The sequence below is a fragment of the Populus nigra genome, chromosome 1, assembly GCF_951802175.1.
Source record: "Populus nigra chromosome 1, ddPopNigr1.1, whole genome shotgun sequence".
NCBI lineage: Eukaryota > Viridiplantae > Streptophyta > Magnoliopsida > Malpighiales > Salicaceae > Populus > Populus nigra.
Genome location: NC_084852.1, coordinates 5121087 through 5147604, shown reverse-complemented (window position 1 = coordinate 5147604; position 26518 = coordinate 5121087). Strand labels below are relative to the sequence as shown.

General features: G+C 35.6%; 3 protein-coding genes across 5 annotated transcripts; 2 read left to right on the top strand and 1 right to left on the bottom strand.

Annotated features, from left to right (window-relative positions):
* Nucleotides 1-1866: 1866 nt before the first annotated feature.
* LOC133670263 (glucose-6-phosphate/phosphate translocator 1, chloroplastic-like) lies at nt 1867-6726 on the top strand. Of its 2 annotated transcripts, XM_062090801.1 has the most exons (5): nt 1869-2812; nt 3444-3669; nt 4193-4415; nt 5138-5351; nt 6476-6726. In XM_062090801.1, exons 1-5 carry the CDS (start codon nt 2309-2311, stop codon nt 6485-6487), a joined length of 1179 nt encoding a protein of 392 aa, XP_061946785.1. In that variant the 5' UTR covers nt 1869-2308; the 3' UTR covers nt 6488-6726. The 2 variants fall into 2 exon arrangements, with proteins under 2 accessions (XP_061946778.1, XP_061946785.1); XM_062090794.1 differs by lacking the exon at nt 6476-6726 and having other exon boundaries at nt 1867-2812; nt 5138-5503.
* A 7334-nt stretch (nt 6727-14060) lies between these two features.
* Nucleotides 14061-16398, bottom strand: LOC133680894 (tryptophan synthase beta chain 1). Its single transcript, XM_062103921.1, has 4 exons — nt 15922-16398; nt 14794-15593; nt 14606-14700; nt 14061-14403 (listed from the first exon to the last, which is right to left on the bottom strand). Exons 1-4 carry the CDS (start codon nt 16288-16290, stop codon nt 14228-14230), a joined length of 1440 nt encoding a protein of 479 aa, XP_061959905.1. The 5' UTR covers nt 16291-16398; the 3' UTR covers nt 14061-14227.
* Nucleotides 16399-21012: 4614 nt separating this feature from the next.
* On the top strand, nt 21013-26423 carry LOC133677007 (FHA domain-containing protein DDL). 2 transcript variants are annotated; one of them, XM_062098831.1, is made up of 10 exons: nt 21013-21831; nt 22630-22658; nt 22803-22881; nt 23027-23084; nt 23669-23761; nt 24720-24834; nt 24915-24962; nt 25058-25103; nt 25198-25268; nt 26014-26423. In XM_062098831.1, exons 1-10 carry the CDS (start codon nt 21172-21174, stop codon nt 26051-26053), a joined length of 1239 nt encoding a protein of 412 aa, XP_061954815.1. In that variant the 5' UTR covers nt 21013-21171; the 3' UTR covers nt 26054-26423. The 2 variants fall into 2 exon arrangements, with proteins under 2 accessions (XP_061954815.1, XP_061954820.1); XM_062098836.1 differs by having other exon boundaries at nt 21441-21838.
* The last annotated feature ends 95 nt before the right edge of the window (nt 26424-26518 follow it).

Genomic DNA, 26518 nt, shown 5'->3' with positions numbered 1-26518 from the left:
ACGCAACCAAGGGCCTCAGATAAGTTCCAGGCCAAAATCCTCTGATAGGCCACTCTGCTTCTGCTATTGAAAGTGTCATTGTTCCTTGTATAGCATTAACTTTTTTTGAACTCATTTCTTACTACTGCCATGTAGAGTTATGGTGGTTAAAATGTGAGCCCTGTAAATTGCATCAGTACTCCCATTTCTTCGACGTGAAGGAGAAGAGACTACAGGTCGATTTTTATGAAGAGGATTTTATAGAAGCTGCCGTCCTCAATTTTTCTGTGCGCTCACGTGCATCTGGTGTGATACACTTCCATAATTCTTAGATCTTCTCACAAAACTTTTTGTTTGTGTTTAACACATATAGAAAATAATTAAAATAAATTAAATTCATATAAATCAACCCTTAATAATACTTAGAAACTGAGTTACTTAAAAAAAATATCAACTAAAATAAATTTACAACAAATAAATAACATAAAAAAATAAACAACAACAAAAAAAAAATTAACTAAAAAACATTTCCACCTAACCTAAAAACCTATTCCAAAACCCATCATCCAACAACAAACAAATTAATTTAATTGAAATTGAAAAAAATTTGAAAAAAATCCAACAAAATTGATCTCATATGAAAAAAATTCTAGAAAAATTTAAAAATAAAATAACAAATATAATGTAAAAAAACACAGAAAAAAAAAATCCTACCTTAATTTAATTGTGAGTAAAGCTGAGAAGAGAAAAAAAAAATAAATTAATAAAATATGTTAATTAAAAAAAATTGAGAAGAGAAAAGAAAAAAAAAAGATATTCTTATATGTAAATTTGAAAAAACAATTAATTTAAATATGGATGGTTTATCTGATATTTGATTGTAAAATACTTAATGTCAATATGGATAGTTTGGATCTTAAGCCATCACAATTATATATATATATATATATATATATAAAAGGCACACATAATCATGAGTATGTAATCATTGAATTTATGCCACCAAGAATATGTTTAAAATTATAATAAATATTGTTTTTTTAAATATTTTTTATTTAAAAATATATTAAAATATTGTTTTTTCTTTTTTATATCAAAACATTAAAAAATCCAAAAATAACTAAAAAATTAATTTAAAAATAAAAAAAAATAAAAAACTTGTTCAACTGCACAAGCCAGCATCTCATAAAATTCAATTCCAACCCAAATCTACTTTAGCTTCAACGTTACCAAAAAGTCCTTGGTAGCCACCATCTTGCAATACGGGAGAAAGCAGTAGATGAACTTCTTTTCACAATGGTGAGTCACTATATAATTTCAACACTTAGCATATTAATTTTAGTGTGAGTTCACATTTTCTATGCATAGTACTGATTGTATAATCATATGGTATATTTTTATTTTTTTTTATCACCATTCCCTTTTTTATCCAAATCAAAATTTAAGAAATTCGAGAGAAATCAACTCTTAATTCACCCAGTATTGTGTAGAGACTTAGGTCTATTCTCTCAATCTAGTAAAAAACAAATTATGTAAATCCTTTGACCATCCTGAGAACATGGAACTCTCAAGAGAATCGAAAATCTAGGAGAAGTCATCTCTTCTTTTGCTTTGTCGAAGTTTTTGAGCCCATGTCAAACTCTTCTTGTTCATGCTTCACGCAAGCACAAAATGGTCAACACGTGTACATTGTGCAATGCTCGATTGGTTGGAACCTTGGAACCCATTCTGCTAACAACAAATCTTTGCACACAGTAACATCTGCCGCCCCCATTGACACCAAACTATTTTTTTTTTTTTTTTCCATCTACCTTTTCCAAGAGGAAAGTTGTTGAAAAGAAAGAAAATTCATTAAAACGTATAAAAGAGATCACATGAATTGTTGCCGAACGTCAGTCTTGAATTTCTATTTGGACTGAGACTTCAGAGAAAGTAAATTAAAAGCCACCTTCTTCTCTTGTCCTCTCTTTGTACCCACCCACCACCAATAAAAAAAGAGACTCTTTTTTTATTTCACACTATTTTAAAAAATATATTTCTGTTACTCCGTAGATTATAAATCAGTGATTTTTTTTTTATTTTATTCAAAAACAATTATATAACCCTTCAAGATCTTTATGTTTCACAGCTTTTTACCCTTTGGTTGATATTTTAAGAGAGTCTTAGATAAAGACATTGGTTTGTTAGAGTTTGTGTTGTTTTTGAAACTTTCTCTTGATCTTTGATCTTCACGGATTGGTATTTAGATTTTGAGTTCGTTTTTTGAGATTTTGAGATAAACCCGTTAGACCCTTTTGGATTTTGAGTCAAACGATCAAATTTTTACATCATGATTTGCAGTGTCAAGCAATCTGTTATAACGCCAACAATCAACGGATCTGACACTATTTTTCGCCGAAAAAACCCGTCGGCTATACAAAGATCTTTGATTTTGCCTTCACTTAATGGCAATAAGAGTTCAAAACCAGTTCTTTCAATTTCCAAGCCTTTGCATGTGTCCAAGGTTGAGTCTTTTGCTTTGTCAAAGCCTCAAAAGAGGAGCTTGATCGCATGCAATGCCTATGAGGCTGATCGATCAGAGCCAATTGAGGCACCTGAGGTGAAATCAGAGGCTGCAAAAAAGGTTAAGATTGGGATTTACTTTGCTGTTTGGTGGGCTTTGAATGTTGTGTTTAATATTTACAACAAGAAGGTTTTGAATGCTTTTCCATATCCATGGTTGACTTCTACACTCTCTCTCGCTTGTGGATCTCTGATGATGTTTATCTCATGGGCTACCCGGATTGCTGAGACACCAAAGACTGATTTTGAGTTTTGGAAGACTTTATTCCCTGTAAGTTTTTATTTCTGGGTTTTGTTTGGTTTGATAGAAAGGTGAGAGAATTGATGGGAAAGTGAGGTTTTTGTTTGGTTTGTCAGAAAAAAAATGATGGAAGACATGGGAAAGTGATGTTTTTAGTTTGGTTTGGGTATTAAGAAAATTTCCCTTTGTATGATTGCTGAGGAAAGTTGAGAGATTAGTGAAGGGAAATTATGATGGCTTGTTATTCGTGCTTTTATGTTGTTTTGTTTTTCTTTTTTAATTTATTTATTCTGATAAATGAAATAGCCCTTGTTTGATTGCTGATAAAGCTGAGAAAGTAAAGTTTCAATTCGCCTGTTTTAATTTTACTGGTTTCAAATGGATACAAATTAAGAATGCACTTCAGTTCAGGATGATATTTGAATTTGGTTCAATTTATGGTGGCTTTTGATGCTAGAATTCAAATTAGGGAAATTTCCAAGGTCTGGAATTCTTTTAGCAATTTTACTAGATTTTTGTTTTTCCAATTTTCTTGTCTTCAAAACAAAATTTGATGTTCGTTGGATTTGTAATCTGGTTATGATATGCTTTCATTTTCTTTTCTTTATTTTTATTTTTTTTTGCAACTATTTGTTTACTAATAATTATTTTCTCCTTTAAGGTTGCTGTGGCACATACAATTGGGCATGTAGCAGCAACTGTGAGCATGTCGAAGGTTGCAGTTTCCTTTACCCATATCATTAAGAGTGGTGAGCCTGCTTTCAGCGTATTGGTATCAAGGTTCCTATTGGGTGAGACTTTCCCTTCATCAGTTTACCTGTCCCTTGTTCCGATCATTGGTGGTTGTGCATTAGCTGCTGTTACTGAGCTCAACTTCAACATGATTGGTAAGAATATTAGCTTTCATTTGTTGAAATTTGATTTGATTATCTTAAAATATTATGTAACTTGTTTATAGTTTTGCTAAGATGCAAGGGAAAAAACCAAACAGCAGTTTTGATCTCAGAGCTTTCATTACATGGAATTTGAGATGGCAAAAAAGCCAAACACTCAATCAGCTATATTCCATTTAAATAAAAGATTGGACTGAAATTTGTGCTGTTTAAAACCAAATTCAATGCACTCTTTTTTCCTTTCTTTGTTCATGATAAGCAAACCAAAATTATGATCTGAGTTCCCATCATTCATATTAATTCTGTCGCATTGTTTCTGACTGTATTGGAGTCAAGCTGTCAGCCTGTTTTTCTTTTTATGGTGATTGGTTTCTAGCAGGTCATGTGACATGGGTTTGGCATTTTCCTTGTATTTCAGTCATTACAGGAAATTATCAGGGCTTAGAACATGATTTCAATAATTTTGCTCTTAAGGATTGTTTTCAGAATTATGAATTTGATTGGCTGTCTGTTTCAGGTTTTATGGGGGCCATGATTTCCAACTTGGCTTTTGTTTTCCGCAACATATTTTCAAAGAAGGGCATGAAGGGGAAGTCTGTTAGTGGGATGAACTACTATGCTTGTCTCTCTATGTTGTCACTCTTGATTCTCACACCTTTTGCTATAGCTGTGGAGGGACCACAGATGTGGGCTGCAGGTTGGCAGACAGCCCTCTCTGAAATTGGACCGAATTTTGTATGGTAATTGCTGGCAACTACAAACTCAGTTTTCCTTGTATTGGTTGGCTGTGCTCACTTTTCATCCACATGGATTTGTTTTTACATGGTAGAAAATTTTAAAAATCATAATGTAAATTAAATTTGCAAGAATTTGTTTGATTGACCAATAATAAGATCACCTTGTATTCTTGTCTCTTGTTGTCAAGAAAGTTGAGGTCTCTAGGTATTTTTTATATGAAAAACTTAACAGTTTATATTGCAAAACAATTTAGTAATCCTGGTAAAATTCCATGTGATGGCTCACAATTAGATTTCTATGCAGTCTTGCTTTTAATCAAATAGCTCTAATTTTACTTGTGCATGTCATGTCTGATGTACAACATATTGAATCGAGTTGGTACTAGATGTCAAGCACAATCTGAAGGCTTTAATTGCTAATTTGGTCCTGTTTGGCTTATGCTTGATGAGTGTGAAATGAATTCTGGTCATTTTGTTCCGATTAATCGACCCTGCATTTGATTGACAAGAATATTTTTTTGAATCGACCACCTTTTTGTGAATACTTCACTGCAATGTACTGCAAGTTTCTTATAATTTTCTTGTACAATAATCCAAAACATGTATTTCATCTTCTTTGGAATTCGACTTCAGATTTCTGCATGTGTTTGTGGGGTGATATTTATACCTTTTCCCGTTGCTTTTTGTTAAACGAATGCTTATGTGACTCATATTTTGCCTTGTAGGTGGATTGCAGCACAAAGTGTATTCTATCATCTTTACAATCAAGTGTCATACATGTCCCTAGATGAGATCTCTCCCTTGACCTTTAGCATTGGAAATACTATGAAGCGTATATCTGTCATAGTCTCATCCATTATCATTTTCCACACACCCGTCCAGCCTGTCAATGCTCTTGGAGCGGCCATCGCTGTCCTTGGAACCTTCTTGTATTCCCAGGTAATTTTCCCGCTTCTCTTGATGAATATAGTATGACACTTCATAATTCACCTTTTGTACCCCTGAGATCTTCAAAAAGACATGCATGCCCTTGAGACAATTCTGTCTGCTACGTACTGAAATTTTATCTGTATACATTTTTCCCCTGTCAATTGTCTGAATGTTAAAGATGCCAAATGAAAAGCTGAAAATGCTTTCGGTGGGAATAAGATGTATCGACAATCACGGGCTCATGAGAGAGTTTTCATGTTGCATCCTAAGTATAAAAAGCTGCCTCTATAAGTTTCAGAAATATCGGTCGCCTGCGTAAGAAATATACAATACACATACAATATAGCCGGACCACACTACCGAATTCATCTCAACTTCCTCTCTGGCAGTTAATGCTTTTGAATACAAAAGAAAGTTGAATATCAGATGCAAGGGTAGTTGAACTTCTGATCCAAGATTTAGGTTTAGGGAACTATGCCATGTGCTTCTCCTCTGATAAATACAGATATGGGAGATCGATCTTTTACCTACATCACGTGCACAATGTGATGATTAGCTTCAGTTCAAGGGAAATTTTACAACTTCAGTAACCGTGCTATAGTGACTTTGAGAGTAATGTAAAATTGGCAATAAATGGATCGAGATTTTACGGGATTGTGTTTGACTGTTAGATGCGGTAGAAAATGTAATTCCTGCACTTTTCTTTTCATCGTCTAATCTTGCAGCATGGTAGTCACTGACAGTAGAGACGTCAACTGACTGCAGCAAGCAAGCACTTGAACAAGTTAATGATGGGGTTAGGTGTTAACTACCAATTTTGAAAGCTGATCGCCTAGGTGACGTAATATTTTTGGAGTTAGTTGACTTCAACATTGTCTGTTAGTTAGGTTGGACCATACAGAATGCCTACCTAACATTAAGAATTTTGTAAGGTAGGTTCCTATTATTTATTTCTCTGTGAAGACCCCACGTTTTCAATCTGTTCCTAGGTACACCTACTGTTTTTGTCTTGGAACATTCTTGGTTTCTTCCTTCAGAGGAAGAGATCTCTGCTTAAGATTCTAAACCTTGTTAACCCTCTGGTAAACATGATTTATCTGTGTAATTTAATCATTTGTTTTGGTTTTTTGCAGGCTAAGCAGTGATTGCACCAGACTTGGCAATTTTAATACTCCTCATGTAATATATGATGAGAGAACAAGCATGCGGACAGCCGGAGACCTTCAGATTAGGGTAGTGGTGTGCCAATAACTATCCGCTGGTTGATAATAAAAAACAAATGATGGAAGTCATTATATATTTAGTAGTTTTAGTTCTGTATATTTTTCAAGAATAATTGGCAGTACATGGAAATTGGAATGAGTGAAGAATTTTGTTTATGAAATCTCAATCGTCATTGTTTAATTCAAGGAGACAGCCCTTCATGCCCTAGCTGATGCAAGGTTCTTGGTGACATGTCCTTTGATTTTCATTGTTGCATGAGGTCTAGGAGCAACTGTCTTGAACAAAACTTGAAGAGAGCAATGCTAGATATATTAATCGATCTTGTAGCTTATTAGCACTCTGGATTAAAATATTATCCATAGATTTGGTAATCAACTGTGCTAAGTGGTGTAAAACGATCATATCCAAATAAAGCTGAACAGCAAAACTAGAGTTGTTGGATAGCCTCTCGATTTCATCATTGATGAGATTCTTGTGAACATTTCTTTATGTGCAAAAACTTCGCAATTCTTGTTGTCGACAACATTGAGATATGGAGAGTTTATACCTGTCATCTGACTGTCCATCAGTCCATGTGCCCGAGTATAATATAGTACTGCTCAAGTCTCAAAGGTCGCGTCTCTTTCAAAGGGCATGAGTTCATATTGTCGGCTAGGAAGATTTATTAACATATCTTACTCGGATTGATGGAGGAGTGGACGAAGAGGTGGCTGCGGCTCCTTCACGCATTAAGGTGCAAATAGACTCTACTGGCAACTGGAGGCACTGTCTCTCCATGGCACTGAAAGGTCGACTTATTTCTCAGTATTTCCATTGTCAATCTACACTATAATATATACTCTCAAAGTGGTCTCATATGGGTTATGATTTTTTTGTGAATATTCTACTTCACGTATAAATCTTGAAGAAAATCATAATATTTTATATGTAAATGGCAGGATTAAATTATCTGGCTCAAGTTACCTCTCACAACTTTTTGCCTGGAAAAGAAGTGTAGTTTCTGAATTGCTCACAGATACTCACCAGCTTTTCCTATCAAGCTACCGCACATATCATTCATGTTGTTGCTCTTGCTGTCTTCATGTTTTTTTTTTTTTTGGCAGTGCTCATTCACAAAAAGAAAATGAAATATAAATTGGTTGATTGGTTTTACATGAGCTGAATTGCAAATTATGCTTGCTCTAAAACCTATGAGCGAGACACCACCAGCACTGTAAAGAGAAAAAAATAATTATTTTTTTTTGGCAGTGCTCATTCACAAAAAGAAAATGAAATATAAATTGGTTGATTGGTTTTACATGAGCTGAATTGCAAATTATGCTTGCTCTAAAACCTATGAGCGAGACACCACCAGCACTGTAAAGAGAAAAAAATAATACAATGGCCCATCATTTAAGCAAGAACAGGCCATGGTGTGTTGAGGATTTTGTGACCTTGATGGAAGAGCCTCCCTGCTCTGTGGGCTCTCCTCAAATATGAAAATCAGTAGGCATAGTTCGAAAACGCAGTTTGTGCTATTAAAAAATTTAATTTTCTTCATTAAAAATTAACTTTTTTATATGTTTTAAATAGTTTTGATATGTAAATCTAAAAAATAATTTTTAAAAAGTAAAAAAAATATTATTTTAATACATTTTAATATAAAAAACACTTTAAAAAAAATCACAACCACACTTCCAAACTACTATTTTTTCTATAACAAAGAAATGGAGTTTTGGGTATTGTTTGTGTGCTTTCAAGAACAATCTTTCTCTGCCTAAATCTAAATTGCATCTTTATTTTATAGAATGTTAAAAATAATTTCAAATAAATAATATTTTAAAAAACAATGATTATCATAATCCTAAATAACATCACAGTTATCACAGTTCTAAACAATAGCTACATCTGCTAGTTTGCTTTCACTTTCGTTTTCAAAACAAAATAGCATCGAAATATTGTTATTTTATTACTCCGAAGCATCCTACAGAATAACATCACCTCAATTATTTTGCAATATCAAATATGCATGCTTTACTCCAATTTCTGGATTGATACATGTTCTAGCACATCCCGCAAGCATTAGATGCACCAACTGTTAAGTGTGGACACAAGCTGGTGGTGGTGGCAGCCATGTCAAACATGGCTGCAAAGTTAGGCATGGTAGGTTGCCTACCATTGAAAATGGTGGCTACCATATTTGACTAAAGGAAAGTGTCTTGATTATAAATAGAGCTGCTGAGAGTGAGACGTTGTAGGGAGAACAGATTGAGAACAAGAGAGAAACACAGAGAGAGAGCTAGGGAGAGTTGAGTTGAGTTGAGAAGAATTTTCTCCTCCTCCTTGTTTTGTTGTTTGTATTGTTTCTAAGCTTGATTAATACAAACCAGTAGCTCCGTGGAGTAGGCAAGTTGCCGAACCACGTAAATTTGTGTGTGTTTGATTGCTTGAATGGCCCAACAACTGGTATCAGAGCTTGTTCTTGAAAAAGAGAGTGTTTGATCCAAACTCAAAAATCAAAGTTCTCAAAACGTGTTTTTGAACATACCATCGTGTAGAGCAAGAGGAGACGAATTCACTGGTGAAAACCCGGCGAAGAACCGACGTCCTGCATGCCCGCACGCGCCCACACGCGCCGACGAAGCCACTGCCTACGCGCGCCCACGCGCAGCACGCTCTCCACGCGTCGTCTCTACCCGGATACCTGCAACTGAACCGGGTTGACCCGCCACGTCATCAGCCACGGAAGCAAAACCGTACAGTCTCCTGCCACGTCACCTGACACATCAGCAAGTCATCAGACCAGTCAGCAGCCACGTTAGACACTGCCACGTCAGCAAGAAACGCGCGTGCAGTTGCCACGTCAGCAAAAGTGGGTCCCAGTGAACCTACGTGGAAGCCACGTCATCTTGCCACGTCATCAAAAGTGGGTTTTGATCCAGTGCTTCGCAGACGCTGTTCTGGACTGACACGCGGCTTCATCTGCACCGTCCGTTGATCCAAAACTTTGACTGTTAAGATCTGAGCCATCCGAAGTCCGATTGGGGTGATCTCAGTGTCGTTTCCAATATTTTTGGCCGTTCCGGACACATCTGTAAGGTCAGATTTGACAAATTCAAATCGGAGATACAGCAAAAATGGCAGATGAAATAAAGGCTGCGGGAATTGAAAAATTTGATGGATCAGATTTTGGATATTGGAAAATGCAAATTGAAGACTATTTATATGGAAAGAAACTTCATCTTCCTCTGTTGGGGAGCAAACCAGAAAATATGTCAGAAGAAGATTGGTTGCTTCTTGATAGACAAGTTTTGGGTATTATCCGGCTATCCTTATCAAGAAGAGTTGCGCACAATGTTACAAAAGAAAGATCCACTGCAAGACTAATGGAAGCTTTGTCTGGGATGTATGAGAAGCCCTCGGCAAATAATAAAGTGCACTTGATGAAGAAGTTGTTCAACCTGAAAATGACAGAAGGCACCTCCGTCACACAACATCTCAACAACTTTAATACCATCACAAATCAATTGTCATCTGTAGAGATTGAGTTTGATGATGAGATCCGTGCACTCATTTTGCTAGCTTCACTTCCAAGCAGTTGGGAAGGTATGAGGACAGCCGTGAGCAACTCAGCTGGAAAATCCAAACTGAAATATGATGACATCCGAGACTTGATTTTAGCTGAAGAAGTGCGAAGGAAAGACTCAGGTGAAAGTTCAAGTTCAGGATCAGCTCTCAACATTAACACTCGAGGGAGGAGACAGGATAGAGGCTTATCCAGAGGCAGATCCAAATCAAGATACAGAAGTAAAAGCAAGTCCGGACCCAGAAAGCAGGTTGAATGTTGGAATTGTGGCAAACCTGGTCATTTCATGAGGAATTGCACAAAACCGAAAAAACCTGAAGCTGACTCTGCAAACGCTACCACAGATGAGGTGCAAGACGCTTTGATTCTTGCTGTACAAAGTCCAATTGATGATTGGATTCTTGATTCTGGTGCTTCATTCCACTGTACACCACACCGTGAGATGATGCAAAATTATGTTGCTGGAGATCACGGTGTAGTCTATCTGGCCGATGGACAACCAATGAAGATTGTGGGTATAGGAGAAGTGCAGATCAAGACAATGAATGGATCTACGTGGAACTTGCAAAATGTAAGGCATGTTCCTGGACTCAAGAAGAAGTTGATCTCAGTCGGACAACTTGATGAGAGTGGTCATTCAATCCTTTTTTCTGGAGGTATGTGGAAGGTATCAAAGGGAGCAATGGTTTTGGCTCGTGGAAAGAAAACCGGCACCCTGTATATGACCACAAAATGTGAAGATATTATTGCCTCTACTGAAGCAGAAAATCAAGCGCAACTATGGCACTGTAGACTCGGCCATATGAGTCAAAAAGGGATGAAGATACTTCAGTCGAAGGGAAAACTGCCAGAGCTTAAAAATGTTGATCTAGACATTTGTGAAAGCTGTGTTCTTGGAAAACAGAAGAAGCTTAGTTTCTTAAAGGTTGGCAGGGCCTTAAGACCAAGAAAGCTAGAACTGGTGCACACAGATTTATGGGGACCTTCTCCAGTGGCATCTCTTGGAGGTTCTCGGTATTACGTAACTTTCATTGATGATTTCAGCAGAAAGGTATGGGTCTACTTTCTGAAACATAAATCTGATGTGTTCGAAACATTCAAGAAGTGGAAGGCTATGGTTGAGAATGAATCAGGTTTGAAGTTGAAATGCTTAAGATCTGATAATGGAGGAGAATACATTGATGGAGGTTTCAAGGAGTATTGTGCTGTTAATGGTATCAGAATGGAAAAGACCATTCCAGGCACACCACAACAGAATGGCATTGCTGAAAGAATGAACCGGACCATCAATGAACGAGCTAGAAGCATGAGGTTGCATTCAGGGCTACCTCAAACATTCTGGGCTGACGCAGTTCATACTGCAGTTTACTTGATCAACCGTGGACCATCAGTTCCTTTGGAGTTCAGATTGCCCGAGGAAGTATGGAGAGGAAAAGAGGTACAACTCTCTCATTTAAAGGTATTTGGGTGTGTTTCCTATGTGCATATAGATTCTGATGCTCGCAACAAGCTAGATGCCAAATCCAAGAAATGTTTCTTCATTGGCTATGGAGATGAAGAATTTGGATTTCGGTTCAGGGATGATCAGAACAGAAAGATTATCAGAAGCAGGAACATGATCTTCAATGAGAAAGTTTTGTACAAAGACAGATCAAGTGCAGAAACAGATACGACTAATTCAGATACAAGTCCATAAAAATCTGAATTCATCAGATTAGAAGGGCTTCCTGATGTTACTGAGCAGAACAAAACTCAAGAGTCTTTACAAGAAGATTCAAGCACATCTGTACCCACCACTACACAAGACGATGCAGAGCCAAGTGAACCAATTGTTTATGTTCGCAGGTCTTCAAGGACTATAAAGCCCCCACAACGGTTCACACTTTTACTGAATTATATCTTACTGACAGATGGTGGTGAGCCGTTAAGTTATGAAGAATCCTTACAAGATGGAAACTCAAGCAAGTGGGAGTTAGCCATGAAGGATGAGATGAGTTCGTTGCTGAAGAACAAGACCTGGGAGCTGACCACACTACCTGAAGGAAAGAAGGCTTTGCAAAACAAGTGGGTCTACAGAGTAAAGACTGAGCATGATGGAAGCAAACGGTTCAAGGCAAGACTTGTTGTAAAAGGGTTTCAACAAAAGAAAGGGATTGACTACTCTGAGATATTTTCTCCAGTTGTGAAGCTTACAACAATCAGAGTTGTTCTGGGGATAGTAGCAGCAGAGAATTTGCATCTTGAACAATTAGATGTAAAAACAGCTTTTCTTCATGGAGAATTGGAGGAAGACATTTACATGCAACAACCAGAGGGGTTTGAAATACCAGGAAAGGAGAACCAAGTCTGCAAGCTAAAGAAAAGCTTATACGGCTTGAAGCAAGCTCCAAGACAGTGGTACAAGAAGTTTGACAACTTCATGTGTAGTTCGGGATACACAAGATGCCAGGCTGATCACTGTTGCTATGTCAAACATTTTGACAACTCCTACATCATTCTACTATTATATGTGGATGATATGTTGATTGCAGGATCCAACATTGAGGAGATTGACAAGCTGAAACAACAATTGTCAAAGCAGTTTGAAATGAAGGATCTGGGAGCTGCTAAACAAATACTTGGCATGAGAATCATTAGAGATCAAGGCAAAGGCATACTAAAGCTTTCACAAACAGAGTATGTCAAGAAGGTTCTCAGCAGGTTTAGTATGGATAATGCTAAACCAGTAAGTACACCTCTGGGGAATCATTTCAAGCTCAGCAAAGACCAGTCACCAAAAACTGAGCTAGAAAGTGGATACATGGATAAGATTCCATACGCCTCAGCTATCGGCTCTTTGATGTATGCTATGGTCTGTACCAGACCAGACATTGCCCATGCAGTGGGAGTTGTAAGCCGATATATGAGCAATCCTGGAAAGCAACATTGGGAGGCGGTGAAATGGATCATGAGATACTTAAAAGGTTCATCAGAGACATGTCTTACTTTCACAGCTGGTGGTTTGAAACTTGAAGGTTTTGTAGACGCTGATCTAGCAGGAGATGTTGATAGTAGAAAGAGCACTACAGGATATGTATATACTCTAGGAGGGACTGCTGTTTCCTGGAGTTCTACCTTGCAAAAGATCGTCGCTCTTTCAACAACAGAAGCTGAATATGTTGCAGTCTCAGAATCTGCAAAAGAGATCGTATGGCTACAGAGTTTTCTGAAAGAGTTGGGCAAGATGAATGAAAAGGGTACTTTGTATAGCGACAGTCAGAGTGCAATCTTCCTTGCCAAGAATCCAGCATTTCACTCCAGGACGAAGCATATTCAGATCAAATATCACTTCATCCGACAATTGCTAGACGAGGAGCAACTAATGCTAGAAAAGATCTGCGGAAGCAAGAATCCAGCTGACATGTTAACCAAAGGAGTTACTCTTGATAAACTGAAGCTGTGTAAAGCTTCAGTTGGTCTCAGAGATTAAAAGACAGATCTAGCACCATTTGTGTCCAAGTGGGAGATTGTTAAGTGTGGACACAAGCTGGTGGTGGTGGCAGCCATGTCAAACATGGCTGCAAAGTTAGGCATGGTAGGTTGCCTACCATTGAAAATGGTGGCTACCATATTTGACTAAAGAAAAGTGTCTTGATTATAAATAGAGCTGCTGAGAGTGAGACGTTGTAGGGAGAACAGATTGAGAACAAGAGAGAAACACAGAGAGAGAGCTAGGGAGAGTTGAGTTGAGTTGAGAAGAATTTTCTCCTCCTCCTTGTTTTGTTGTTTGTATTGTTTCTAAGCTTGATTAATACAAACCAGTAGCTCCGTGGAGTAGGCAAGTTGCCGAACCACGTAAATTTGTGTGTGTTTGATTGCTTGAATGGCCCAACACCAACTTTGCTGATACATATATGAAGGAGTGCGTGCATGTCTGTATTTCAAGTAAATGAAAACAAAAATCCACAATTTGATTTGACGAAAAATGGAGTTCTGCCAACACATTTGACAACATCGAAGCTTTTCATACAGAAAAAAAGCTGTAAGACTTCCATGACCAAGATAGCATTTGCCTATTATTCCTCTATCGAGTAAACAAACAGCATCACAAACACCATTAAACCTGCAAATACTTTATGGCAGTTTGAACATCTTTGTCCCCTCTGCCACTGCAGTTAAGAACCACCTTTGTTCCATCTGGGAGAGTGGGGCAGAGATTCTCCAAATACGCCAGTGCATGAGATGTCTCCAAAGCAGGGATTATGCCCTCTAATCGCGATAATCTCTTGAATGCTGCACTTGAAGATTAAAAAACTGGTTAACAAGAGAGAAAGGACATGTTATAATTTTGTTGCATCACATGACAAGAAACCCAGTAATACTGAGAAAGTATAGTTTACATAGAGAATCAGAAAGCATTAATGAAAATCGATGATGTGAAATCTTGAAAGCCTGGAAATGGAGCAAACAATAAATCTTAATAGGATTTCCATACCATCCAAAGCTTCTTCATCTGTGACGCTATAGTATTCAGCACGTCCTTTATCTTTCAAGAAGCTGTGCTCGGGTCCAACTCCAGGGTAGTCCAACCTATGCAAAACAATGATATTGTATAAGCACAGGGAAGAATGTGATAGTACGAAACAAATAAAAGCAATAAAAAGAGTCAACTAGAAGTCTTACCCCGCACTAATAGAATGAGGCTCAATTATTTGTCCATCTTCATCTTGTAACAAATAGCTCATAGCTCCATGCAACACCCCCACTTCTCCTTTGGTCAGAGTGGCAGCATGCTTGCCACTATCTACACCTAAACCCGCAGCCTCCACGCCAATCAACCTAACATCCTTGTCCTTAATGAAATCATCAAAGAGTCCCATTGCGTTTGAACCACCACCAACACATGCAACCAGCACATCTGGCTTCCCACCCCATTTTTCCAGTGCCTGTTTTCTTGTTTCTATACCAATAACCCTATGGAACTCTCGCACCATCATGGGAAAAGGATGTGGCCCTGCAACAGATCCCAGAATATAATGGGTTGTCTCCACGTTAGTCACCCAATCTCGTATAGCTTCTGATGTAGCATCTTTCAAGGTTGCAGTGCCAGAATGAACTCCTCTCACTTCAGCCCCAAGAAGACGCATCCTGAAAACATTAAGCGATTGTCTTTCCATATCTTGTGCGCCCATATAAACAACACATGGAAAACCGAACCGTGCACAAACGGTAGCAGTTGCAACTCCATGCTGACCAGCTCCAGTTTCAGCAATTATCCGCTGTTTTCCCAAACGCTTTGCTAGCAAGACTTGGCCAATAGCATTATTAATCTTATGAGCACCTGTGTGGTTTAAATCTTCCCTCTTGAGATAAATATGAGGCCCTTCACCATTAGGACGCTTATAATGCTCTGTAAGCCGCTCAGCAAAATAAAGAGGGCTTTCCCTTCCAACATAATCTTTCAATATCCCATCTAGTTCTTTCTGCAATATAAAAATATTCATTCCATAAATTTTATTCAATTAATAGAAATATTCTGGCATCATTGCATTACATCCTTAGTCCTCACTCAACCAAAATTTGTCAAAACATGTTCCATCCAAATTCAGTATTTTGAAAAACACTTCAAGATTCCGAATGTTTATACACCAGAAACGCTAAATAATTGCTTCAAATTTGTAATTCTTTACTTTATTATATACATAATAGGCACCGAAAATGAAATAAACATTCTTTTCCAGAGAAATTAAGCAAGCCCACAAATGCAATATATAGAGAAAGGCCAATGTATGTGTAGGTAGGCAGAGATACCTTAAATTCAGGGTCATCTTTTAAGGAATGGAAAGCAGATTCAAGCTCAGTGAGTGCATGGATAAGGGTTTCAGGTACATATTTCCCGCCAAATTTCCCAAACCGACCAAAAGAATCGGGTCGTTGCCATTGGGCCGGGTCAGAATCCACCACGTCCTCCATTTTAACCACAGCCTCTCGGGCCAAAGTGCAAGAAATTGCCAACCTTGAAGGTGCGCGAGATGCTGTAAATTTGGAAAATTTGAAGGGTAACTGCGAAGAAGAGTAGGGTTTGAGGAAAGAGGAAGATTGAGATTTGGTGATGGTTGCGGCGGTGGACGCTGATGCTGCTGTGGTTATGGATGCGGCGGTGGTGGTGGTAGCTGCCATTAGGAATTGATTGATTTTTTTTTATAGATTTATGTCACTTTGAATTTTGATTTGAAGGATTGTTTTATAGTTTGAATATGAGTAAGTACACGTGGGATTTGTTTGGTTAGTGGGCAAGACAGATTGCAGGATTGCAGAATGCTGGTGATGTGGAAGATTGTGGACGATGTATTTTTTTATTATTATTTCTTTAAAATACTGCCTCAAAAAAAATTGAGGAGTGCTAGACAATTTTGATTTATTAATATTAAAAATAAAAATAATTATTTTAATATATTTTTAAATAAAAATTATTTTTAAAAAAATATATATATCACAATATAAAACACATACTAAGTATTTGTTAATTATTATAATAGAAAATACTAAAAAACTATTTTTTTAATATTTTTTTTAAACAAAACACATTTTTAAAATGTATTTAAATATAATTTCAAATATAAAAACAAGTATTTTTATCAGATTTAGTATGATTATTTACATTGATACTTGATTCCAAAATATCCAATTCCATAATTTTTTAATTAATATTTAACACTTATAAAATGGATCTAATTAGTAAATTTTATAGTTGATGATGTTACGAGGCTTGTTTGTTTGACTTTAATATTTTATAATCACTACGTTATTTATTAAAATATTCAGAAGTGGAAGTGTTAAAATGTTTAATAAATATTTAAGGTTGATAAGGGAAATTTTTTTTACCAATTTATATATTAAATTTATATTTGTTTTTGTATTTTAAAAATATTTAAAAAAAATAGTGGAGAAGGTTTAATTAAAGTGATATGCAATTCAGTGCATCTTTCTCTAATTCTTATGCTCTATACGACGAACAATTGAAATTTCTTAATTTGGTTAGACAAGGATTTTGGTGTGTGAGGTAGGCATAAGTTAATATAGTTAATATGGTTTGTAGAGTTTGGTAATGTGTTAAAGAGGATATTTTAAATATAATTTTTAATTAAAAATATATTAAATTTTTTTTAAAAAAAAGTATAATTTGATGTTTTTTTAAAAAAAATATATGTTTTATAATTATTTTTTTGAGTTATTCTAATTTTAGAATCTAGATCGTGGGTTTGGCTGAATATTTCAGGTTGGCTCAGCCCTGATTATCAAAGTTACAGGTTTATCATGCTAACTTAAATTAATCAGGATTTTTTTATGTCTTTTTTATCCCATTTTATTCTTTTATTTTTAATGAGTTGTTAATTGAGATGCATCAATTGTCTCCTTTTGAAAAAAATATTTATTTCTCATGTTATCTTGATCATTTTTCTTATTAAATTTGACTTATTTACTATCATTTCCTATTGTTTTCCTTTAATTAAAAAAAAATCAACTTATTTAACCAATCAAATCTAGAAGTCAAGCCACAAATTTTTTTAAAAAAAAAAAATACTTACAACACTTAATATAATTAGTATATTAACTCACGCTTCATAGCAGATCAATAATATATTTTTTTCAAATATAAAAAAAAATTATAAATAGTATATAAAATATATTAAGTATCTTGGGTCTAGTAGTCAAGTCAGAAAATAGTCTTGAATCTAGCTATAAAGATGAACTCAATAGCAATGGGTCTGATGGAAAATCCAACCCAATAGTATTGAGTATGGTTGTCAAACCAGACTCAATAGCATTGGATCTAATGGTCAAGAAGCTCAAAAGTTGTTGGGTCTGGCTTGACAACTGAACCTAATGTTATTGGGTCTTGCTGAGCAGCAGAATCTAATATTATTGAGTCATGTCAAAAGCTGTTGGGTCTAGCTAAACAGCCAAACCCAGTACCACTTGAAAGCGATTTGGATCTGGTTATCCAGTCAAACTTAACAGCTTTTAATATAGAAAACATAAAAGATAATACTCTCAGCAGCAACACTTCCAACGGTATCTTTTGATTAGAAAACAGCAAAAATAACACATTCATGGCGCTATAATATCTATCATCTACAACACAACCATTCTATATTTATAGTATAGTTCAAAATATAATAAATTTATATTCACAATGCATCCACAGTATTTTTTTCCACAGCATAATTTTTAAGAAAATAATTAGTATGGCTCCATGATGAAACGCGGACGGAGAGCCTAGTTGACTTCTAATTAAAGTGATATGCAATTCAACGCATCTTTCCCCGGTGCATATGCACTGTGGGATCAACAATTGAAGGCAGCGTTTGGGAACGCGGCTGCGGTTGTGTTTTTAAAAAATTTAATTTTTTTTGTTAAAATTTAATATACTTTGTATATTTTAAATTATTTTGATGTACTGATGTTAAAAATGATTTTTAAAAAATAAAAAAAATTATTAGCATGCATTTTGGCACGAAAAGTTATTTAAAAAGCACCTACAATCACACTGCCAAACACGTAAATTTCTGAATTTGATCAGATAAGGAGTTTGGCTAGAAAAAAAGAAAACATGGCTCGCCGTTGCCCATTTCAAGGCCAAGTGGTTAGGTATTTTGTCTTCACCCATTTTTTATTTCCCATTGATAAGGCTAACGTGGTTCGATCTTTTTCACTAGTGCATTTGCTCAATGGGATGAACAATTGAAAAATTCCAATTTCACAAGACAAGGAGCTTGGGAAGTGTGGTTGGAAGAAGTCAACATGGCTTGCCGTTCTCCATTTCAAGGCTATATAGGGTTTCTACAGACTAGACTTTCTTTATTTTTAATCATATTTTTTTAAATATTTAACATTATTTTTAATGAAATTGCCATTGTTTTATAATTTTTTTATATTTATAAGTTTGGCTTCTCCGAACAAGTTATTAGCCAATAAAACAAGACAACAACATCTAATGGCACAATCCAGCTTAGAGATGAGCTCCACTTTTCCTTTCTTTTCTTTTGTTGCAAATTGCATTTGGGATAGCATGTGCCGTGCTTTTACACAATTACGTCTCATTTAGTCCCAAACCTACATACTAATTCTTCATTGAATCCCTAACTTGTAAATTCTATCAATTAGGTCCCAAATATATTAGAAAATTCTCAATCAAGTTTCCTATCAAAATCTCTTCAAATTAATCTCATTTGACACTTTAGTGCATATATATATATGCATTGGAAATAAACTATTAAAAGAACACGATTTAGAAATAGAGAAAACATTTGGGACCTAATTGATTAAATTTATAGATTTGGCATGCAATTGAGATTGAATAAATAAATAGGTTTGGTACTAAATTTGGGTCTTCCTTATTTCTTTGTAGGAGTGATAGCTTGGGATTAACGATGAAAGCCCATTGAAGCAGATATATCGGCAATGAAAAAGGTAGGCCTAGCTTAAGCAGAATCCATGAAACCCAGGTCCAAGCCCAGGATCATGGCCCATGTAAAATAAACAAACACGTCAGCATCCGTGATCAACATCGGAGCCTTGGATAGCCGTTTTCTGCTCACAGATTGGATTCCCATTGGAGCCCCGTTTTGGGCTTCTAGCCCATTAGTGCAATTCAATCCTTCTTCTTTTCATCAAGATGCAATTAAGTCCTTGAAACATCATTAAGCCATTTTGTTTTGTTTCTTTTCCATTTTTTACAAGAAATAGAAAGGGAAAAATTAAAAAATTGATGAAAAAAGAATAAATTTTTTGAAATAAATAATATTAAATTATGCATGATGGTTTTTTAAACTAAAAAGTCTATTTAATTCATTTTGTAAAACTAGAGGGAATACTTGATAATTTACTTAGAAAATATGTGACCTTTAGTCTTGATATTACTATTGAGTTGATAAGAGATTAAACTTTGTAATTTGTTTCAATTTACTTTTTATAAGGTTATTTTAGTTTAATGGCTTGTCTCATGAGTTTGGTCGGTTAACCTAAGTTGACCCAGGTCTTTTTTTTTTTTTTAATTAAACTTTTTAAAATTTTATCATTTAATATTGGGTTGATTAAGAATTAGGGTTCATAATTTGATTCGATTTACTTTTTATAGGGCTATCCTAATCTTATGATTCAAGTTGCAGATTTAAATGGATATCTCAGATTGATCAAAGTCAATTCAGTATATTGTTATTTTAATATTTTATTAAAAAATATCATTTTAAATTTTTCTAATTAAATTATAGTTTTATTGATTATTCGTGCTGTTTTAAAATTTATAAAGTTGATTATGTCACATCGTATTAATTCTATGCAACTTATTTTTTTTAATTAGAAAACATGTTAGTAATGTTTGAATATTTTTTTATATGTTTAAATAGAATTTCATTTAATCCGCAAAATAAAATGAGTAAATAATTAAAAGAAAGTACCTCATTTTATGAAAAGCTTAACCTTTTTTTTTTATTAAGTGATTTTAACAAGAATTCTAATTAAGAAATCAAAACAATTTAAAGGTAAAATTAATATAAAAACAGTTTGAATGTAAAAATTTTACCCGTTAGTCGGAGAATATATTTTAAGATTTCCTTTTCTTAAGACCACACCCATGGTTACAAGACCGTTCTCAAGGCCTGGGTCAACTCACAGTAGATCATGGATTAATTTATAGATTAGTTGATTAATTTAATATTTTTATTAAACTAATATGGTTTTATTTTTTTTTAAATAAAATGATGCAGTTTTTATAAAAAAATCTGGTTTAAAATGAAACCCAACTTATTACTGGGTTAACTGATCGGACCGGTTCGGATTTTATAACAATGACCGAACCGGGCAAGTGGGGAAAGAAATAATCAGAAAAAAGAAAACCCTATCTTCACTTTCTCTGGAACGTGACAGTCGACTATTAGCTGTCAAGTGTTAGCTAAGTTCTTGCTTTTGATTTCTTCCCTCAAAATCTTAGGGTTTAAGTGAGGTTTATTATTATTATTATCATCATCAGTGTCCACTGGAATTGAAAAATCAGTGGCAATGGGGCGCAATTTATCCCAATCTCCACACAGGGATCGACATAGAAGCTCTCATAGAGATAGAGATAGAGATAGAGATGCTTCCCCAGTGAGAGAGAAACAACAACAACAGCAACGCTCTAGCCGCAGTAATAATAATAATAAATCTCCCAAGAAGAGGGAGATGTCTCCTCCTCTATCTCCTCCAGCAAGACACAGGAGCTCGCAAAAGGACCGCTCCCCAGTTGAAAAAGAGAGAAATTCAAATCGCGGGAGGTCTCCTTCGCCAAGAACGAAAAGATTAAGGAGATCCCAAGATGAGAAAGAGGGTGCAAAAATGAGAGATAGAGAGGTTGACAGGAATCACGACAAAAAGGGAAGCGAGAAGGGTGGCACACGAAGGGAAAGAGAGGGTGAGAGAGAAGATTATGAAAGGAGTCTTGGAAAGGGAGGCGATAAGGGTTTGCAAAAGGAGGGAGAAGCTGAGAGGAATCGTAGAGAAAGAGGAGAGAGGGAAGTTGGGAAGGAGAGAAGGTCAGAGAGGGATGAGATTGAAGGAAAGTCTTCTTCTAGAGGAAGACATAAGGGGCGGTCTACTTCACCATTGGAATCAGACCGTCGCAACAGGAGCAAGCATGGGTCTCGATCGCCGCTGCCTCAAACAGAGAGAGACCGCAATGAGGTGTCTGGTGATATTCACCCCTAACAACACTTTGGTCTAAACATCTTGTTTTTTCTTTTTCTTATTAAATTATCTTATTATTGTGTTGTTTGTGGTTAAAAATTGTCTGCTTCACAATGTTGCTGATGAAAGTAGGCTAATTTGTGTTGTTTTTCTGTTTGCAATTCGATAAAATTTCAAACTAAATGTGATTTGTGCATTAGGATTTTGATAAATTCTTTTTTCTTTTTTGTGTAATTGTTTTTGTTTGATTCAAAGGTTTGTATATGTTTTCATGAAGTCGTTGGAAACTTGGTAGTATTAAAAGCTGATAACCTTTACAAACAATCCCATTCAATTCCCATTGTTAACTTACTGGTTGCACTTTGCATATGAATTTCAAATCATTAACTTTAACATAAATCTCATCAAGAAACCCCACCAAACCCCTTAATCTCTCATTATAACCATAAAATCTCGTCTTTTGCCACTTCTCCTAACTGCTTTCACGCTGTAATGATAATCCATAGCAAAAACCAAACAAGTAGCCACTAGCCAGAAACATTATAATTAACAAAATCCCAACCCTAGAAGTTGCTAGAGTACAAAGAATCCCAATGGAAACCTATGGAATGTTTTGCTAGAAAATTAAGGCCCCAAATCATTTTGGCCTGAAGTCTACAATCTTTTCCTTGAACAGAAAATGTCTTGTGGATTATGTCTATCTTTTAAGATTTCAAACTTTGATGAATCTTTGGAATTGCTTTTCTTGAAAAGATTCTCGAATGAAACGCTGATTGGAAAAACTAATTATTTCAGGGGACAAACTCAAGGGGAGCTGAACAAAGGTAGGCTGCTTCTTAAGCTTTTCTTTTTCTCATGTTTGGACTGGAACATTGGTAACGTGCCTCTACCATGGAAATGCTATTTAGAAACACCTAAATAATAATAATAATAATAATAAATTGTCCTACTTAAATTTGCTTGGGCAGGAATAGTGATGATGACAATTATGATGATTCTGTGGCTAAGATGAAGGCTGCTGAGGAGGCTTTGGAAGTCAAGAAGAAGGTAGGAACAGCTTGTGTGGTTGCTTTACTTCCCTGTGCTTAATGCTCCTTATTTAGTTTGTAAACATACTTTTGTTTGGCTAAGAAATAGATCTTCATTGTGTCTAGCTGACCTTAGTATTGATCATTATCTTTACAAATTGCAGCAAGAACCTTCTTTTGAGCTATCTGGAAAGCTTGCTGCCGAAACCAATAGAGTTAGAGGTGGGTGATATGTACATTGCTTTTAGTTTCACTGAAGAGAATTTCCTTTTTTTTCTTATCACTAATAATTCTGTTGTACCTCTCTCTCACCTCTTTTATACAAATCTGGTGGCAAGCTAAAAGTTGTTTGGCATCTTTGGTTAGTTGGTTTAGATATAGAGGTATTTTTGTCGTGCAATTGCTTTACACATTTTGACATAAATGTATCATTTTTCTGGTCAGTTTAGTTGAATCCATGTAGAGTTACTCAGTTATTTTGTCATTTGAAAAATAATTGGGGAAGTTTAACAGCTTTTGGGAGGCAAGAAAGAAAACAGTAGATTCCCTGAAGTGACATATAGGCTATACCTTTTCAAATTACATCCGTATGAGAGGAAGAATTAGGCACGGGCACTTGAGGCTTCTTGATTGATGGTGGATTTGATCTCCATAAGCAGTTTTACAAATTGGGCCAAAACATGTTCTGTTTTTGTTTTCTTTCTTTCTTTGGTTCGTGCCTGATGTGAAAAGCTTTACCAACACATGCTGTGTGTAGTTTCCTTTTTCATATTCACTTATGCTAATTGGTTTTTTTCATTTTCTAGGTGTTACATTGCTGTTCACCGAGCCCCCAGATGCTAAGAAACCTAATGTAAGATGGCGACTTTATGTTTTTAAGGGTGGTGAGGCTCTGAATGGTAAGTCCTGCATATGACATGTTGTATATGTATATGTTTCTGGGAGACCTGGAAATCCATAAATCAGACATTATCCATTGCCTTCTCAAATCATGCATTTTTACTGTCATCAAATTAAAATGTGTCTGGCTTGCTTTGATGCTGGGTTATCAGACTGTATAGTTGAAAAGCTGCAAAATCTTAGTAGATTTCAGGGTTACATTTCAATACATGTGTAAGATGCCAGGATACAGGTCGGGAGTGGACCTTTTGGTTAAGTCTTGAAGCTTTCACTTCTTAAGGGGAAATTTTAAATATTTTTTGAAGTCTTGTGAAGAACTTACATGACTTCTTTTGTTTTCCTGACAATTTCTTTCTCTGCTTCTCAAGGACATAACTGTACTTTATTATGAGGGGGGCACCAAAGTCGTAGAAATTTTAAATTTTAGTCCTTCAAATTTGAAGATTTTTAGTTCTACTCCATTTAAGGCTTATTTAATAGGAATACATGTTTTGCACCCCCAAACAATTATGTATTATTAATATGGATTTTTCTTTGTTATTTAATTTTCAAGTCTACCCTGATTACTTTCATATTGCACCCCCTTTCCCATTCCAAAAACTCAAGTTCTGCCCCCTGCTAGCTGTCCTTGAAGAGCTCTTTAAATACTTTAATGCTCTCAAAACAAGAGTGTATAAACATTGAACAATTTAATTTTCCAATCTAAACAAAATAATTTTTTTTTCCTCTGAAAAGAGTGCACAGCCTTTAGTCCTTATCTGAAAGGAGTCAATAGTCAATTAATTTCCTTCTGTTTTTACCAGAGCTTTTCTGTACTTGGTGGTGTTGACATTGCATGTGGATTTATTTCTCTTATGGTCAGTCGTCGTTCAGGATGGAATTTCTGATTATGGAAGAAACCTGTTAACTCACCCTCTGGCTGATGTTTATGTTTCTAACAATTGTATTGGTGAACAGAACCCCTTTATATACATCGTCAGAGCTGTTACCTTTTTGGGAGAGAAAGGAGGGTGGCAGATATTCCTACAGACCATCCATCATGCAGCAAGCAACATGCTGTTATTCAATTCCGGTAGATCTAAAATTAGCAGTTTAATTTTTCTTCTTTGCTGTTTCAGGACATTTTTATGATTTCATGTTTCTGGTTGTTAGGCAAGTAGAAAAGGAGCAGCCTGATGGCATGTTAAAAAAGCAAGTAAGGTAAGAATCAGCTGTGTCACGACTATTTTCATTGATGAATGGCAATTTATCACATCTCCTAGTCAAATTTTGTATTTTCCGTATGCCATGGACAGGCCTTACGTAATGGACCTTGGAAGCACAAATAAAACTTTCATTAATGTGAGCAATCTCTCTTAATATCAAGTTAGCATATATTGAGCTTTTCTCTTATTTATTGTTGTGATTGAATCTAAAATTTCTTCTGCATTTGCAGGATAATCCCATTGAACCTCAGCGTTATTATGAACTATTTGAAAAGGACACAATAAAATTTGGTAATAGTAGGTAGGCCTCCATTCAAAATGCAACGCCCATTTTTTATTGTATGAATCATGCTAAACTTTCTTTGCCTCTCCACTGTTATTATACTGGCTGAAGTAGGTTCTTTTTCTTTGGTATTCATACAATATATGCTTTGTCTGTGATTTGATTGTGTTCATCTCTTTGGGCATTTGGGTCTGCTTTTGCATGTTCTTCAAAAGCTATTGGGAAGTTGAGTGGCATACCATTGTCTCTGATTCTAAAAGTCGAGGCTGTGATTTTTTCAGCCCATGAAGCTTATATATTTGATATAGCTTCAATCTAGTCTATTTTATCTTGACAATTTTTCTCCTATATAGGAGTATAATTTCTTCTTTTTTTCTGTTTATAGATAGAGTGCATAACTCTCATAAATTTTTGCCTTACCATTTATATACTACAAAACTCTCTTTTTTGTTAGAAGGCAAACTTTGAATATCTGAATGTTGTGCAATTTAGTAGTAGTCACGGCCTTTTTGTTTCCTGCTTTACATAACAAAAGTCGGAAGCTAATAATGCATTAGTAAGTAGCATTTTGATGTGTGAAACACTATTTCATATAGAGATTAATTCCAGTGGCAAGTTGACATTTCGAAAAATCTGTTCTATTCTTGACCAGTATGAAATGCTTCACATTGACATGAATGTTTGTAGAATTCTGAATGAGTTTTCCCAAGCTGGTTATGCTCTGCTCATTGCAAATGATTTACATGTCATGTTTTTTTTTCAGCCGAGAATATGTACTGCTGCACGAGAACTCATCTGAATGATGTTTGTTAAGCGGCTTCTCCAGTATGATTTTCTGACATCAGCATTCTGGAGAATCAAGAACATTTTGTTTATCCATCAAATCCTTATTCTGATATGTAGGAGACCTTGTAGTAGTGCTTATTTTGCTTCATCTGGGGATCGGAGAGGTCTTGTGTCAAATGTGAGAACTCAATTGGTTTAAGCTGATGGGTTTGACACTTTCATTATGCTCGCTCTTGCCTAGGCTCAAGAGGTCTTATCATGGTAGTTTTTTTTTGCCGATTGAGGTTTGTGGTCATTCCAGTCATGTGTACTGCATAACTGGCCGTTCTATTTGATCCTTTCTTGACTAATCACATTGATGGTATGGTTATTTGTTATCTTGGTTTATTTGTTTGTCCAATATACAAGTAATGGAAAGAAAATGGACCAACGCGTAGAAAAGATAAAGATTGTTCGGGAATGATATAACGGTTTACTATTTT